The sequence below is a fragment of the Amia ocellicauda genome, chromosome 12, assembly GCF_036373705.1.
Source record: "Amia ocellicauda isolate fAmiCal2 chromosome 12, fAmiCal2.hap1, whole genome shotgun sequence".
In the NCBI taxonomy this organism is placed as follows: Eukaryota; Metazoa; Chordata; class Actinopteri; order Amiiformes; family Amiidae; genus Amia; species Amia ocellicauda.
In genome coordinates this window covers 13964895-13982291 of record NC_089861.1, presented here as the reverse complement: position 1 = coordinate 13982291, position 17397 = coordinate 13964895, and the positions used below count along the sequence as shown (strand labels likewise).

The 17397-nt window shown below is 40.0% G+C and overlaps 1 protein-coding gene across 4 annotated transcripts in view; it reads left to right on the top strand.

The window, feature by feature from the left end:
* inpp4b (inositol polyphosphate-4-phosphatase type II B) overlaps window positions 1–17397 on the top strand; it is a 451889-nt gene that overhangs the window by 22961 nt on the left and 411531 nt on the right. For all 4 annotated transcript variants that reach the window (XM_066718396.1, XM_066718397.1, XM_066718401.1 and 1 more), the window contains exon 2: window positions 7014–7212. In XM_066718396.1, the coding sequence (XP_066574493.1) occupies window positions 7095–7212 (118 nt within the window). In that variant the 5' untranslated portion in view covers window positions 7014–7094. The remainder of the gene's footprint in view (window positions 1–7013; window positions 7213–17397) is intronic.

The window sequence follows — 17397 nt, the reverse complement described above, 5'->3', positions numbered from 1 at the left end:
TTCACATGAAGTCCGGGAGTTGGTCATGCTGTGGGAAAATATCCAGTGACAGAAGGATGGAATAAAACGCATTTTGAAAGTGTTCACACAATTGTCAGCTGCCAAGCAGAGTGCAGGTATGACAGAAGTGCATCTCGGTACCGCAAGAAAATTTAAATCGCAAAAAATAGATAAAAAGTTAAGATTACGATTGTAATCAAACGGGCATTCAACGATAAACCTGTCAATTTTACCAAGAGCCACTGTGTCTGACCTGGGATGATGATATGTTATGTGAAACGGTTGTGTCCAACCCCAGTGCGAATTGTAACCCATGTATTATAGTGCAAGGCCACCCCGGGTCCACTCAACCCAGGATTAGTTGGTGTGAAAACAGCTCTAGACTACAGTGCTCTTCCCAGAAATTGACACAGCTGTGTTTGATCCTCAATCCTTATGTTCAGTGCTTTCTCCCTCCTAGAACAACACTTCAGCACCTTGCAGCAACACTAGCTTTAATTTTGTGAATAATTATTCAACTCATTAAGATCTTAAGGCATAGCCCCTCAAAATCAAACCAAGATGTTGAGTTTGGATTTCTCTTGAAGCTTTTGTTTAAAATATGTCCTTTTGACAGTTCATTGAGTTCCCTTTGGTTTTTATTTATTTTATTTATTTTCCAATTACCTTCCACTGTTGTTTTTCTCCCCTGTGAAAAACAAAACAAGTTGCGAAACTTGAATGACAAATGTTTTTACATGAATGCTTTCAAGGGATGAAAAGTCAGCGTATTGGAATTGTAAGATTTGGTTCATGCTGTGATGCTGAATTTATATATCATTGTATTTTGAAATGTACAATTCATTTTAGCTGTTCAGTGTTATTTGGCCTTGATGTTATACTATTGTTCCAGAAACAAACTAACCAATGACTGCAGTTTAAGGGTTTTAAGATTGTTCTTTTCCATAAACCGATTTCAAGGTTGTCAACAAAAGAGATAGATACTAATAATTGGGAGCAGTGCCTTTTGTTTAAATCATAAAAATCCTTTCTGTTAATAAGTAGAAAGAGATGGATTTTACATGTATTTTTCATGTATGTATATATACGGTGTACTCCAGATTGAATCATACTCTTGTGTAAATAGGAACCAAAAACATCAAGTTATGGATTTGATCATGTGTCCTGCTGAAAAATTTAAAACAAAAATGTCTAAAACTTTTTTTTAAGCAGGAATACATATTGAGGCTAGTAGTTTTCTTGCATATGTATGATTTTAGTTAAATTGTAGGTCACATGATCAAATGGCATTTTACATTACACGTTTCAATTATGCATTTTATGTAAATTATTTTCCTGTTTTATGGTTTTCGTTATTGAAATGAGTGAAGTATTTAAGAACCATAAAGGGCTGTTGGTTAAATGTATTGATCACATCTTTAAAAATGAATAACTTTTTAACTTTCTGTTGATTCTGAAAACTTTATGGATGACCCAAAAATGACCATTTGTTAGTCAAATTAAACCTACACTTTTTGAAGACCTCCCAGTAGAATACCTTTCACTGAGAGAGAGCCTCCTGCTTTTGTTTTATAATATTCTATCTATTTAAGTAATCTATCTATATCCAAGTTTTTAGAGACCTGATGAGATGCAAAACCATCAATTATGTTCTGTCATATTGATTTTCTGTGGAGATATACTACACTAATTATGGTAGAGTAAATCTTAAATGGTCTAATGGCCATATTGTGTGCAAAATGATTTACTGAGCCTTCCTCTTAATTGTTCGTCTGTGGGAGCAATAATTCACCTAGTTTCTATGGTCCTACTATATTGTCTTGCCCCATACCTAAACCAGCGTTATTTCCATTTACCATCTGCAGCACATTATAGACTTTTCTGTCTAAAGCTTTGTATTCTAACTGCATCATTTCAGTAATTCTTTATTTGGACGAAGCTGCAAGGTTTTCTCTGTGGTCTATCAGGATATATTTAAAATGCCAGTGTTATCCTGTGCTTGGTATGATTCCACAGTACTAATTGGCTGAACAAATCTGGGTAGGTGATCATTAAAGGTAGCACTTTTACCTCAGGGAACATTTGTTTTTTTCCATCCAGTTCCTTGAATAAAAAATGGTCCTGATATTAGTTTAGACATTTAGTTCTAGTTATTAAAATACAAATAGTTTAAAAACAATAACTTTTTGTTCTTATGCAGAGTAAAGTGCTTTACAAAAGTGGATGCATTTAAATTATTTACCTGTTGTTAATAATTAAGAGAATAGAAAATGAATGCAACACAGAACAACATCATTGTAAACATAACATTTCCTTGTTTTACACTGCAACTTTATTTTCTGAAGCCATTCATGACGATAAACCTCTTTGTAAAAATCAATGACAATGGCACAAGATTCAATGATAATTTACTTGCACTGTAACCTGAATTCATGTTACTCCTAATTGCACATCCACGTGTTACCAAATAATTAAATTTAAAGCAAACAAGATCTGGAAGTCTTGTCAGAAATTCTCAAGGGTGTCCTTGTGGATTTGTTTGCCGATGTGTTCAGACGCATCACGCTGTGAAGGTCGAGGGTGATTAATGCACATTTAACCCTAATAGGCCCAGACCAGGTTAAAAACAAAAAACACAAATTAATGAATGCATTCATAGCCCGGGTTAAGTCCTATACATTTGCTATTGTAATAGTTACAGTGGTAAGGTCTAAATTATGACATATATGTATTAGATATATTTTTTAAATCATTAGTTGGTGATATAATTTAATACAGTTTTTTCATCTTCTTTTAGAGAATTAATTGGCTTCTTTAAAATGCCAGAACACTGTCAATTACCAAAATCAAAGGCTCATCAAATGCTGTCTCTTGCTGGATTTCCCCCCTTAAACTTTCAAAATGAATTCCTGGAAATTATTATAATATAATTACCCATTCATACAGCTGGGTTTTTCCTGGAGCAATCTAGGTACAGTGCCTTGCTCAAGGGTACACCGGCAGAGTCCCCCACCTGGGATTAAACACATGACTGTCTGCTCCAGAGTCCAGAGCCCTGACCGCTACTCCACACTCAATGTGCAATGTCATTGCGTTCTGAGATTTTTCATTTAAAAAAAGAGTGGCATGAATGTGTTACAGTGCATTTTCAGTTGCAGCATTTTATTTTAGTTGCTTTTTGTTTCATTTGACTTAAGTACCTATTTCAAAATTATGAATTTTAGTTTCCAATTCAGTGAACTGAATTGCAGAGCATATTGAGTTGCATCCTCAAAAAAGCCATGAATTGGGATATTCATAGTGAGTGCAAGTTGAGCGTGTCAAATATTATAGTGATCAAGCACATCAAACAGTGACGCTGAGGTCTAACCTAAGTCAGGGCAACTGTGCAGCCGCATAAAAGACCACACTCAAGGCAGGCAAGGATCAAAGTGCTTTTAGAGCTGTGTTGAGTGTCTACCAAATGTGTGGACTGTCGAGGCTCTGAGTGTTGACCTGGTGCACCGAGTGCCGACCAAGTGTGCAGAGCATCGATGGAACATGTCGAGCACCGAAGCACATATCATGGCGATCGAACACATCAAATATTGATGTGGAGCTCTAACCTAAGTCAGGGCAATTGTACAGACGCACAACAGGTTCATCAAGGGAGGCAAGGCTCAGTTAGCTCTTGGCCCTGTACAATAATTACACACAAATCTGGAGACGCAACTGCCTATTGTGAGTACAGCCCTACTAACTCCTCACTCAAGACTAAACAGTCTAGCGCCATACTGCAGCTGTGACCTGGAATTTGAATGTTGTTGGTTTTTAAGAGGCGAGACCTGTGGCTACAGAAGAAAATCTAGCGTGGTGCTGCTAGGCCAGCTTCAGACCCAGTGGCTGCGTCTCCCTTCCCTGCAACAAAACCTCATTAGGATGTATAAGGTCAGGGAATTTGTGTGTCACCAGCTGTTGAAGCGGGGGGGGGGGTTACAGCATGGTAGAATGTTTTTTCTCACACGCTGTTCAGGAATTATTGTACAGAACGAATGGAGCCCTGGAGAAGAAAGAGAAGACTCGAACAACAGCTGTTGACTTCAGTATTTTCTGATTGTGAGGTAATATCCCATCCTCCCATTTGGGAATGGTTTTCAACTTGAAAGACACCATTGCATTGTCCTTCCTGTACATCAGATGTAAATCACAAATATTATTACTTTAATAATAGTAATGATTGTAATGTAATTTTGTGACCTTATATATGTGTCCTATATAATTAGATTTCTGGAGTGTGATGTTTTAAAAGTCATTTTTATTATTTGAGAGTGGGCACAGGGTTCCTCTGAACCCAGCACCAGGCCTGCTTACACTTTCATGTTCTTATTAGCCATATAAGGAAGGGTTAAATAATTAATCAATTAGTTTTCAGTTTTTCTTCTTATGTTGCAGCTTTGCTGTTGATCTAGTGGCTGCGATGTACTGATGTGCATAATTACTTGTTATTCTAACAACACCCCCTTGGTTGTCCAAATCCCCGGGGGGACATTGTTACATCTTGGGCTGTGTAATGTGAGAATAATGTTAATTAAAATTCCTCAGAAGAAATTAAAATGTGATTGCACAATTAATATACATCATTTTCTAAAACCTATGTGATGACTCGTCTCCGTTGTACAGGATTTGGCATGCCATACTCCATTCGAATATTTGTCTGCATGCTTTCTCTCGGAAGCAGGATTTCTTTCATGATTCTGATTCTTACAGCAATAGCTTCTCCAGCGCTTGTGAAAGGCCTTTACTGTCAATATCCAGTGTAACATTATTTGTCACACATGTGTAACTTATTCGTCTTTTTAAGACATCTGTTCTTACATTAAAACAGAAGCAGAATGTGATTTTCATAAACCTGTATTCTGTACCCCATGCCTTGTAAGCAATCTAATGAGGCAGAGTTGTGCACTTGGCTGTTGGACAAGCACTGCTTGTAGAAACCCTTGTGACTCAGATGGGTCTTAAAATATTTAACACGGTCACAAGACTGACCATGGAAATACTTGGAAGTACTATACATAAAACGGTCTTGCCCTGTATCAGGAGAAAAACAGAGTCGGCTGTTTTACTGGGACGTCTCTTGGCCAGGAGGTACCGTCCGTGTACATCTTTCAGTTTTGCGTGTAATGCTAGAATTCGACACCCTGTGACACAATTTATTCTCTGATGTACTTAAAAAACAGCTTCACTGAAACGTAGCAATGGCTAAAATGCTATCCATGAGGCAGCACTTACTTCTATTGTTTGTCCAGGGATCTAAGATTTAAAAAAAATATTTTTTGTAATGTTTTTGTTTACTTTTATTTATAGTGAGTTAGGATTCAAGTGACATGTTGATGACATGTTTTGATCATGTACATTCAGGAGGAGAGGGGAATGGCTGTAGAAATTGCCAACAACAGCCTTGAAAATATACTTGAAAAAGGCAGTTTTCTGTTTCAATGTCAATCATTCTTGGGGAGCTTGTGTAAAAAAAAAAAAACTTTCATTATTGTTGGTTAAGTGTTTGTTATCGTTACATTAGCAATCTGTTGTCAAAAGTTGGTTGCTTCTGGCAACACAGCAACCAGTGAAGACTAGGCTTCTATGCAGGGTTTAGTACTTTTTAATACATGTAATTAAGGAAACCGCAGATGCAATATGGTTATATTTAGTTTTGGGCTTTGTTTCTTAACATTTACCCCAAGGCAATAAGAGAGAATTAAACAACATTGATTGTCTACAGTACAATCGGACAATTCTCTAGGAGTATCTGATTTGTGGTTTTGCATGGTTGTTTTAGTTTAGCATTTTATCCTTTGTAAAGGAACAGTGGGTTTATTTCCATAAAATAAGACAGACAGTACATTGTGTTTTAAATGTATGAAACATAGTGTAGAACCAATTATTTAGGTTTACTCCTTTTCACTGTTCTTTTTTCTTTGTTGCTTATGCTAGCTTGGCAATATCTTCGGCTTACTTGTTTTTGTTATTAAAAGTAGGCAAAAAAAGTATTTTTAGTCACTTCTATTATTTTCTTGTTTGGTTTTCCACATTTTGTCAGACCTGTGCAAATCCTCACTCTCTAAATCCCCATTTCTTAATAGTAATAGTAGCTTCATGTACAAATGGAGTATTTCAATCTTAATGAGTCAAATATAAACAATCAGAACTACACAGAAAAAAAAAATCATAAAAGAGCTAAACTGTTAAAAAATACATATATGCAATATATAAATATACACAATATATGTATATGTGTGATGTTTATTATTTTTTTCAGTAGGTAGACAGTAGGTATCACCCGCAAGTTGAATTGTTATGAAATGTAATAAAAACATTTAAATGAGGCATTATAATTTTGTATTAATATGCAGCAACTGATCTGAACAGGTAAAAGACTTGCTTGAATAAGAATTAAACTGGAGTTATAATGAGAAACAAAGGTGTGACTGTCTTTGACAATTTTCTAATGTAATGAAAACATAAGCTTACTTTTTAGACTCCAGTTTTAAATACACACACATATATATATATATATATAGTGTGTATGTATGTGTTTATATAAAATATATGTGTATACATAATATATATACATATACATATACATCTTAAATTTATTCCTGCATAAAATGTTCCTTGAGAACATCCACATTCCTGTGTAAAATATTTAGAGGAATTGATTGTTATACTTTCAGGAATGGCATAAACATGTCAAACCTCACTAGTTTGAAACTGGTATGCAAGTGAGCAGCTCCAGTGATATTTCAATCTATAATTGCATATTTAAATGCAAGCATCTAATTTAGTTTATCCCACCCTTCTCCTGACAGTCAATTTTAATTAAGCCCCTTATTACAGTTTGGTGAATGTGACGCTTGAAACCTCCTTGGCCTCCAGCTTCCTGATAGGTCATTTTCAGTTTGAGTGTACTTCTCTCAGCTCATCTTGGTTTTCATTTCAGTACTCACACTATCTTGAACTTTTATTGTGTGTTACAGTTGTTGATGGTTTGGAGGTCCTGCTGACTTTCCCTCTTCCTCTGAGCCCTGATTATCTGGAACAGAGCTGTGCAGGCGAGGATGAGGTACAACGCAACACAGCTGGCGTCTCTTGCCACAGGGCCTTCTGGAAGCTTTGACAGAGAAGGAAGGCTTAAAGTATGCCGAAAGCCTTTGAGCAATTCAGAAAAGCCACAAGGTATTGGACTAATGATTATTCACCCTGACATTGCAAAACAAGACACTTTAGTCTAGCTAGGGTTCCAACAATTAGCAGAGACAGGTGATGACAAAAAGCCAATTTTTAATGTCAAAACCTAATGCTGTCAAGCTATCCCTGTCCTTTGAATTTTCTTTTATATACAATTAGATTTAATTTGAATTATATATATGTAAAAAAAAAAATGCCCACAGAAAAGCTCCCATGATTCCAAACACATGCAATGAGTCATACAAGAAGGGAAGGAGATGATTTTCTGTAAATTTCTTTGCTTCAACATTGAAATCAATATCATTTTTACAGTAAACCATTTTCCATGAGCTGTTTAACTGTGGAAGACTGGGTATTCTGCATTACGTATAGAACTTTTTACATCTCGTAAATATCACAATATATATTTAAGATTGTTGGCTACAGCCTGTTAAGTTGCTTCATGTGTTTATTTTGTGTGTTTGTGTGTGTGTGTGTGTGTGTGTGTTTAACAATGCTCTTTGAACTTATGGTAATTTTTAAAGCCCAGAAATGAAAGGGAAAAAATTCTGAAAAGTTTTGCAAAACTCTTCATGGCCACAGTTCACTTATTTTCTCCCCCTAAGAGTCAAACCCATTTCTCACAGAGGACACTGTCTGCTGGGAGGTCACACGATGTCACATTTCTTTCATCTTTTCTTAGGCAGAGCTAACAAGGACTGACATAGCCTTATCTTCCTGTGCGTGCACATCTCTGTGTTCTCAGGGATATGAGGGAAGCCTTCACACTTATTTGTATTCACCCCTTGAGATTTTATACATTATTTATCAAATTGATAGAGGGAAAAAAGAAAAGAGAAATTAGGATGGAAAAGCATCTGTGTTCCTTATAGCACATGTGCCTTGACATGTGCATCAAACCAATTAAATACTTCCCCATTAATACTTTCAGTGTGAAGTACCTTTAGTGTGTCTCTGGTTTAATTATTTATATACACATTATAATTCTAAGTTTTCAGTTGTTTTCCAAAGACTAATGAAGAAAAATTGGTGCAACAGCCTGTTCATTCCAGTCACAAGCTAGTTTTCTGTAGCAGAGCACAGGATGATTTTAGGATATTTTTAGAATTTAGATTTTACATTTTGAGTTTGATCAGCATATATAGGGTAATCTGATTTATAAATAAACCCCAAAAAGTTGAATTCACTGATTTAAGGTGCTGATCACCTATCCTATTACCCAATGTAACAATGCTTCCCACTACGGCTGTTGTTTTAACGTGGGAGAGACGTAGGAAGCAAACGCATGTCCTCAGAAGTCAGTGCTGCCAAGCTACCCAATTATTTTCCCCACTGCAAATCCCACTGTGCAAATAGCAGAGCTTGAGCATCTTGGGCTGGACTGATTTAATTGTCTCTGATTACACTACATACACACAGGCACAGTTTTTGTTGGGTGACAAGCCGAGGAGACCCTGGCAGACTCCAGCCTTGCTGTTCCCGACAGCGCCCGGTCAGTTCCGCGCAGCCCTATGCGAATGCCAGTCAGAATTGACCCAGGACCCAAGCTGTGCTCCTAGTGCAGACTTTTACCAGTTGTGCCAATTAGGAGCCTACCTTTCAGAACTCTTCACTTAATGGTACATCCATGCGGAAAGGACCGTGCAACACACAGACCCAATCAGAATTACTGTCAACTGGATTGGATTGGGGAAAGGCTATAAAAACATGCATTATTGGATACTAATCAATACAGTCGTAGATTCCTTTAACAGATTTTGCCCTCCCGTCCCCCCCTCCCAATTATACGATTGCGTTTCTCATTCCATTCATCAAAAATGTTCATCATTATGTTTTTCAAACGTGAATTTTAAAGATTGTCAAATCTTTTAAACAAAAATGCAGAATTTGAAAAAAAAAAAGAAGAAAAAAAATCCTGAGTAAAATGTGGTGTATCTTACTGCAATGCTATCAGTTCAGAATGAGTGTGCACTGCGTTTGAAATTGAATTCCTACAATATGCTGGCTATCTTGCAGTTAATGAAACATTATGGCTTTCACACAGTAGTGTTTTCTTGTAGGTATAAGAGAAAATTGAAATAAATGATTCAGGGAATGTATGTGTTTATTTGAAGCACCCATCCCTAAAAACTTCCTCGCTTTAAATGGTATTTATTCCAAGGCAGATAATGCATTACAGTGATGACAAGCAAGAGTAATTTCACATGCAAAGCATGTTTATTTTCTGACAGTAACTGTCTATCCTGAACAGTATTTTATTACTATGGGTGGAACTGTAAAAAGGATCTATATGCAGAAACTCATCATATTGTCTATCATTTTAAAATGCTTATTTCAGTTTAGGGCTATAAGGTAACCAGTGCGAGTTTGAGCATTGATTTGCCAAGGCTCTCGGGGTTCAGTGTTTTAAAATAATATCCAACAATGACAACCGTAAGTGGCAGTTAAAAATACTCCAGATTTAAAGGGATTATTAATAATAAAACAGACCTTTGAAGAATATTTAAGTACTTCCCCTTTTGCCCTTGGCAGAGTGATTTGGTCATGCTAATATTCACAGTGAAGTTTTTGAATTAATTCATCTGTGAAGTGTTTTAACAAATTAACCTTCATTTGCAAAGCACACCAAACCATGCCTATATCTCACTGAATTAAACAATGCCATCCTGAAGAACAATGTGTTTGCATAATGCATCTTTATTTTGTTTGGAGTTGATATGATTGGTTGTCTATTTAAGGCTCCTATCAGTTTAAATTACTGATATAATTTAGTAGGGTTTCGGTTTATTTCTGATTATGAGGAAACTGAAGATTTCTCATCAGCCAAGATTTTGATATTTCTAAAACCTGCCATGCACAGTGCTATATTTTTTGATGCGGTTATGAACCTAAACCCTCCCCAATAAAACAACTTGAACAGATTCAACTATGTTCTCCAGGCCCAGGTTTAAACTTTGTTTGTGTTGTTTTGTAGATCCTAGAGAAAGGTCACCCTGTGCCACAGAATACAAATTCAGAGACCTTGAGAAATTGGGATTGTGGAGAGTTGCTTGTTTACAACTGATAAGACTGAATAGGTGCATCACACTACAAGAGAGATGTAGTTAAGTGCCTGATGTAGGCTATATACTTATTATGTGGTGCCTGCTGGTTGTTCCCAGAGTGAAGAGGTAACGATAGGTTATTATCATAACCCTGGTTCCTTGAAAAAGAAAGACAGCCATTACCTAATGGGAAGAGCATTCTGACCTGCCAATCATTGAAAGCATGTACCAAAGCTGCCCAATAGGGGCCCTACTGTCAGGAAGAAAACCCGCCCCCGGCGTCTGTGAAAAGTCTCCTCCTGACTGCAGCTCCCTGCCATTTCTTCATCAGGAAGGTCGTCTGGTCAAGCGACCCCTGAAGAGTAATGGCTTTTTTTTTAACCTGGGTTATGATAATAACCTATCGTTCCCTTTCAAATCGAAAGACAGCCATAACCGAATGGGAAGACTATACCAGAGCTGTCACGAGTCCTGACACCTGACTAAGCCTAAACCCACAATGACAAGGATAGCAGATCCTCACGGCACCTAAGGGCTAGCAGTTTGAAGTACCTGGGAGCCCAAGCTTGGGTGCAACCGGTCCGCCACGTTGAGGCGGTAGAACCTTGTGAAGGTCTGTTGACCGGACCAGGTTGCAGCATTGCACAGCTCTTCAAGTGTGACACCGTGAAAGAAAGCCCATGACGTGGCTTGTCCCCTCGTTGAGTGCGCTGAGATGTGTTCAGGCATGGGAACATTAGCAGTCTCATAGGTGAGCCGGATCACGTCCGCCACCCAGTGCGCCAGTCGCTGTTTTGAAACCGCCCTCCTTCTGGTGGTGGAACCATAGCAGACAAACAGCTGGTCTGATTTGCGGCTCTGCGCAGTCCTCCGCATATAGCACCTAAAAGCCCGGATAGGGCAGAGTGTGTGTAGTCTGCGGTCCTCATCCGATGTATGTGGAGGGGGATGGAAAGACTACAGGACAATAGGTTGGTTTATATGGAATGCCGACAAGACCTTGGGCAGGAAGGCTGGGTTCGTCCTGAGAGTGACTCTGTCGTTGCTTCCCAAGAAGATCAGACAGGCTTTATCCACAGACAATGCGTGAATTTCACTAATTCTCCTTGCCGATGTTATCACTACAAGAAAAGCTACCTTGAGTGAGAGGAAGCGTAGCTCTGTTGTGGAGATGGGCTCAAAGGAAGCACCGCTCAGTCCTTTCAGCACTAATTCCAAGTCCCAGGCTGGAATTTTGTCCCTTATCGGTGGTCTCAAGCATCTCGCACCCTTCAGAAACTGGATCACCTGAAAAAGCGGAAGCTGCCATGGATCCACGCTGATCATCTGTGCCAGCATCGCAAACCATAATTGTCTTGGCCACTGGGGGACGATCAGGAGAACTTGAGCTCCTTCCTGGCGAATCCTCTCCAGTGTCAGTGGAAGAAGTGGCAGTGGGGGAAGGCATACAGCAGTTCCTGCGGCCATGGGTGAGCAAAGGCGTCCACACCCAGGGAGCCGCCTCCTGTCTCCAGGGAGAACCACAGAGGACAGTGGGTCGTCACCTGTGTAGCGAAGAGGTTGACACGAGCTAGTCCCAGCCTCTTCCAGATCTGCTCCACCACTTGAGTCTCCACTCTGAGCTGTCCAGACCTCCCCTGGAGAGAATGTCCTCTGCTGTATTAGATACGCCCGGCAGGTGTATTGCCCGTATGGAGTGGAGATTGTCTTGCGCCCACAGGAAAAATCTGCATACCACAAAGTGTAGTCTGGGGGAGTGTAGGCCTCCATGGTGGTTGATGTAGGCCACCACTGCTGTGTTTGTCTGCCCGAACCAGAACGTGTCTTCCTCCCAGACCATGGTGAAAGCAGTGCAGAAGCTTGCAGCTCCTGTTTGTTGATGTGTGTGGCTGACCAGAGGCCGTTCCACACTCCTTTGACTCCCATCCCATTCCAGACAGCGCCCCAGCCTCTTCCGGAGGCGTCTGTGGTGATGACTTCCCGTCTGTGCGGGCTTCCGAGGGGGGAGCCGAGTTGCAGATTGTTCCGATTTCTCCACCAGGACAGTGATTGCCAGCATGTTGAGGTCACTGTCAGTGTGTGGTGTTTGCAATGGGCGCATGTGCAGCAGGCACAGGGGGAGAATATTCGAGGTGGCCGCAATCAGCCCCCAACAGTTTTTGGAATTTGACCAGCTGGAGAGTCGATGCCCTTCTCAATGACGCCAGGCATTTCTCCAACGACTCGATTCTGTCTCTGGACAGGTAGGCAAGCATTTTTTGAGAGTCCAGCTTAATTCCCAAGAAACCCACCATCTGTGCGGGTTCGAGGGAGCTTTTCTCAGGTATTTCCTGTGCGCCGGGAGGATGGGGTTGTGGAAGTAAGCGTCCCTGAGGTCTGTTGATGTGAACCAGTTGCCCGGCTGGACAGACTGGGGAAAGATCCCAGTCCCTTCTTTTTCGCCCCTGCCATTGCGTACATGGCATCCGCCTGCCTAGAAGTTGCAGGAGAAGATGCCGACTGGTTGCATGTGGATTGCACAATGTCCACATAATCATCAAGGAGGGGAAGGGTCTCCGCAGGTTTAGCAGTCTTTTCCCTTACAAGCCAATTGTTCCGTGCCTCTACCTGGGGGTACCAGAGAATGTCCACTGCCATAGCCGCACATCTCATCAGGGTCTTAAACTCCATGCTCAGCCCTTGAAAGTGCTCTGACACCGAACTCGCCGCCTCAGTCTCCTCTGTGAAAGATGGAGGGTCTGATATGTCCGAGCGCGACCCCACATGGGACAGCGCTTCTTCTGGTAGTGGTGGTGGGCTTCCTCTTCCGGCGGAAGTCGCGCCACCACGGAGATTAGCATCTGCTGCTGGGAGTCTTATCTATGGGTTATCTTCCCAAACCGCTTAAGCAGTGTGGCAATCCCTTCCGCTGCCTGTCTCCTGCGGTGTGGAGGAGTCCGTGGAGCTGAGCGTCTAGATGATCTGGAGAGGGAGCGTCTTGCTCTCGGGGACCTTCGTCTGGGGGGAGAACACCTGCGGGAGAGCACCTGCGAGGAGGCGGAGAGGGGGAGATAGACTGCACCCTCGCTGGTGAAGCTCGAGAGGAAGATGAGCACCGTGTCGGTCGAGGTCGACAAGGGATGGACAAGGAGTGGAATTCCACGATCGACGTTGACAGAAAGGTCAAGGGACAGCTAGGGTTGGTTGATGTTGATGGTCGAGGTTGACAGAATTGCTTTTTCGAGTGCCATTTTCAATGTGTTGTGCGGTTTAAAGTCCGCCGACAGTGGTCGAATCCGGAAGAATAGAGCGGGTCGGTCAGCCGACCTGCCGCGGGGAAGCTGCTCCAGTGGAGTAGTCTCCTTCCTCTTTCCTCTCCTTACGCCACTTGAATCTGTAAAAGAAGAATAAATGGTACAGGAGGTAAAATCGTGCAGCAGATGTCAGTGGAGGGAACGAGGCCGGCTCCGATCGAGACTCCCACCGCACACTTACCTCTGAACAGAAGCAATAATAATAATAAAAAGACTGTAGTCTGAGCTCCGAAGAGGCAAAAATTAGATAATACTCTGAATTAGAACCGAATTTCGAAGACAATCGCAAGCGAAATGCAATAAAGCACAATCACAAGCAGGTGAAAGGAGAAATGCCAGGGAGCTGCTGTCAGGAGGAGACTTTTCACGGATGCCGGGGGCGGGTCTTCTTCCTGCCAGCAGGGCCCCTATTGGGCAGCTTTGGTACATGCTTTTAGTGATTGGCAGGTCAGAATGCTTTCCCCCATGAGGTAATGGATGTCTTTCGATTTGAAAGGGAACCAGTTTTTTTAAATTGTCTATTAAAAATAAAATTAAATAAGAGAGAAATCAAGTTGTGCATAGTAGAGTTTTATTTCTATCAAGAAAGTTGAAAGCACATTAGGCCATGGAATTCCATCTTAACACAGTCATAAAGATGGGGTTTAGTAACTGAAGTAATATGAACTTGGACCAAATGCCTTTTACATGCCTCTCTGTTTGCCTGTGGCTTTTTGTGGGCACCAGATGAAGAAGCTACCATTAAGTGTTAGACTTTTAATTCACAATTGGCAATATATTTGATTGGAGGGCAGGCTGACATCTAGAAAAGAATACATTTGTATGATTTTCTAGTCCTGTTGCACAATGCTTCAACAGTAATTGTGTAGAAGGGGCTAAGGTTAAGACAATGTTAGGTTGTGAAGTTGCATTTTAAACATCTGTATGGTAGAAACTTTCCCATGAATCTGATGTGTTGGAGCTGGGTCATCGTGAAACTGTGAGGCAACTTTGTGGTTTCATTGATACCGTGCTACACCAATTGGAAGCTGAGGTTTACAGTAAGCAATTGGAACAGGCTGCAAATTTGGTAGCCTTAAGTCACAGAAGTGGAGGAGACATTGAAAAATGCTGTGGAGCAAATGATGTGTATTGTGAAGCAGTACAGCTTTGAGGCTTTTGAGAAGTCATGGTTAGACTACTTTTCAGTGTATTGTTTAGAAGGGCAGAAATGACCTGTACAAAACAAATCATTACAAGTTTAGTGTGTTCCTGAAGCCAACTCCGACACCTGTTAATTGTGTTATTGATCTGGCCCTGACCCTCAAGCTTATCAGTTAAACATGATAACTTTCAGTTAATTAGCTATGTGTGTGTTCCTGTAAATTAAATGCAGTCAATCCTGAAACTCCCAGGTTCGAGCAGCATTTTAGTAGTGGAATCAGAAGGGTGACTTGTCTTTTCATCTATCTGTTACACATCATGTTCTATTAGTTTAAAAGGGAGATGGTATCTAAATCTGACCATGAAGCACTTTAGATGTATTCTCTGTCTAGACATGTGTTGACTAAATATAGATTATCTTCAAATATGAGGTCTTCCATCTCTTTTAAAAAATTGAGAAAGACATTACAAGTTAGATTAACTACTTTAATGTCATACTTGGGTTTAAGATAAAATCCTATATAGAGCTTTTAAATTGACTCTTTAATATCCCAATCAAGACTCCATGTTTATGGCCTGCAGAGGTCATCTACTTCATTGTGTTTCAGGGGGCACTTAAGGTCTGATTTTAGGTTTTTAATATTTTTTATTTTTATGAAATGCTTTACCTTACTGTGACCTTGGAACAAATCTGTCGATCTCATGCTTTAATTTTGTATCAAAACATGTCAAATGGATATATATACAAATCACAAAATATGAACTCGCTTTGCATTCAAAAAGAGTGCTTTGTGAAAATGCAGGTAAAAAATGCTGACTTTAATTAACAAGGGATTCGTTTGTTTTTTTCAAATGTAAGATCATATTTGTGCAAGTGACAGATGCAAGGTTTGAAATAAACATGCCACCAGCGTGTTCTAGATAAATAAATAGATTCACATCCAAATCCAGGACACAACTTTAACCAACATCTCAATGATCCAGCTATCCTCTAGTATAAAAGCTGAGAAATCACTACCGATCATAAGTATTGCTTTACCTGGTTATAGTATGAACTATAGTATAGTACATTTCTACATCAAATGGGGGAGTGTGGCAAAACATATGCAAATGTAATGGTTATTTTACATAGTTGTTGGTGGCCAGCTCACATTTGGACAGCACTTGTAATATGTGTGTGTTATCTTTGGCAACCCCGACCTGTGGTTCAGTTCACAAAACAGGCAGTAAAGATAAAATGGAAAAAAGATGTCTAAAACAACATGAGTGATAACAATTGAGCAATCTCTTTTCTCAAAAGAGCTGCATTGATATGTAGTTTTCTTAAATAATGTGAGGAAAAAGCTGTTTAAACATTTAGCATTGATAACAACAGAAATGGATAAGAGTACATATGTTGATTTATTATTAAGGTTATTATTTCAGCATTGTTATGGTGTTACCAGAATGGAAACCTAAAATCCATATGGAAAATGTTAGGCTATTTAATAGACTTGTGTGCACTACAGCTGTTTAACCGGTCCACCTTAAATATTTCCGGGCTTAGGCAATACTCTGCTAGCATTCCGCAAAAGGCCTACTTCACCTTCTGTGGGGAACCATTTTCTCATATGTTATACTTAAGCAACTCTCATAAGTGTCTTATTATTTTCAAATATATCTAGACCACTGCTGGAACAATTGGAAGAAACTTGATTTCTTCCTCTTTCTAAAGAAAAAAGAACTCTGCACAAAACTGCCTTTTTTGAAATGACTATGAGCTACACTACAGTAGACAGTTGAAGTTGGGCTGGTAATTTATATAATTCTGATTCCTGAATGCCGTCACTTTTAACTCTGGACTGACATGCTAAGGCATTTAAAACATCTTGAAATGCTTACCTGGGGCAGTTCTGTGGTGAATGAAATAGGTTTGCTGTTAGGGGATGCAGATACAGAAATCTGAAAAGCAGAACTACAGGAGCAATTAATTGTCATAGAATAAAATAACTCGTGCCAGACAAAAAGGAGAACCCAAAAAAAGTATCCTTCAGATATGAAAATGCGCTGTGGTTTTGAATTGTGATTGCACAGAGTGGTGACCACAGTTTTTTTTTTTTTCCCAAGTGAGGTAAGCCATAAAAGGTCAGTACGGGGTTTACCCAGTCTCAATCAGCTACTGTGCACACTGTACAATATACAGTATTTGACCTCTTTGGTTCTTCATAGGAGTCTCCCTGTTGAAAATTCATCTTTAATGAAATATCATTGTGAGACAGTGTAGATTCAGCCAGCATACTTGTACTCGTATCATTTTCTTGCTGATTTCATAGTGGAAGAGATAAAGGGGGCTTACGCACACAGCACGACTGATCTTTTGTGTCTATGATTTCCTTTAATCGCCAGATACAGGGCTGTCCCTCATGACATATTCTGTGCAAATGCACTCTCTCAGAGGAATATGATGGCAGTTTGATTTTTTTCTTTTCTTCAATGGTTGCCACTAATGCCCTTTTTTATTTCATTTTTTTTTCTCTTCGTTTGCTCAAGTGCCAGTCTATCCCTCCTCAGCAAAGAAGCGAGGACCAATGAAAATAAAGTTGAGTTTTGTGCTGCAGTCACCAAATCTCTAAGCTGCAGGGAAACAGGAACCTTCTGGGAAGTTATCTGGCATTTAGCTGCCTGTCAGACGCATGCAGCTGCCGGCCAGAGCA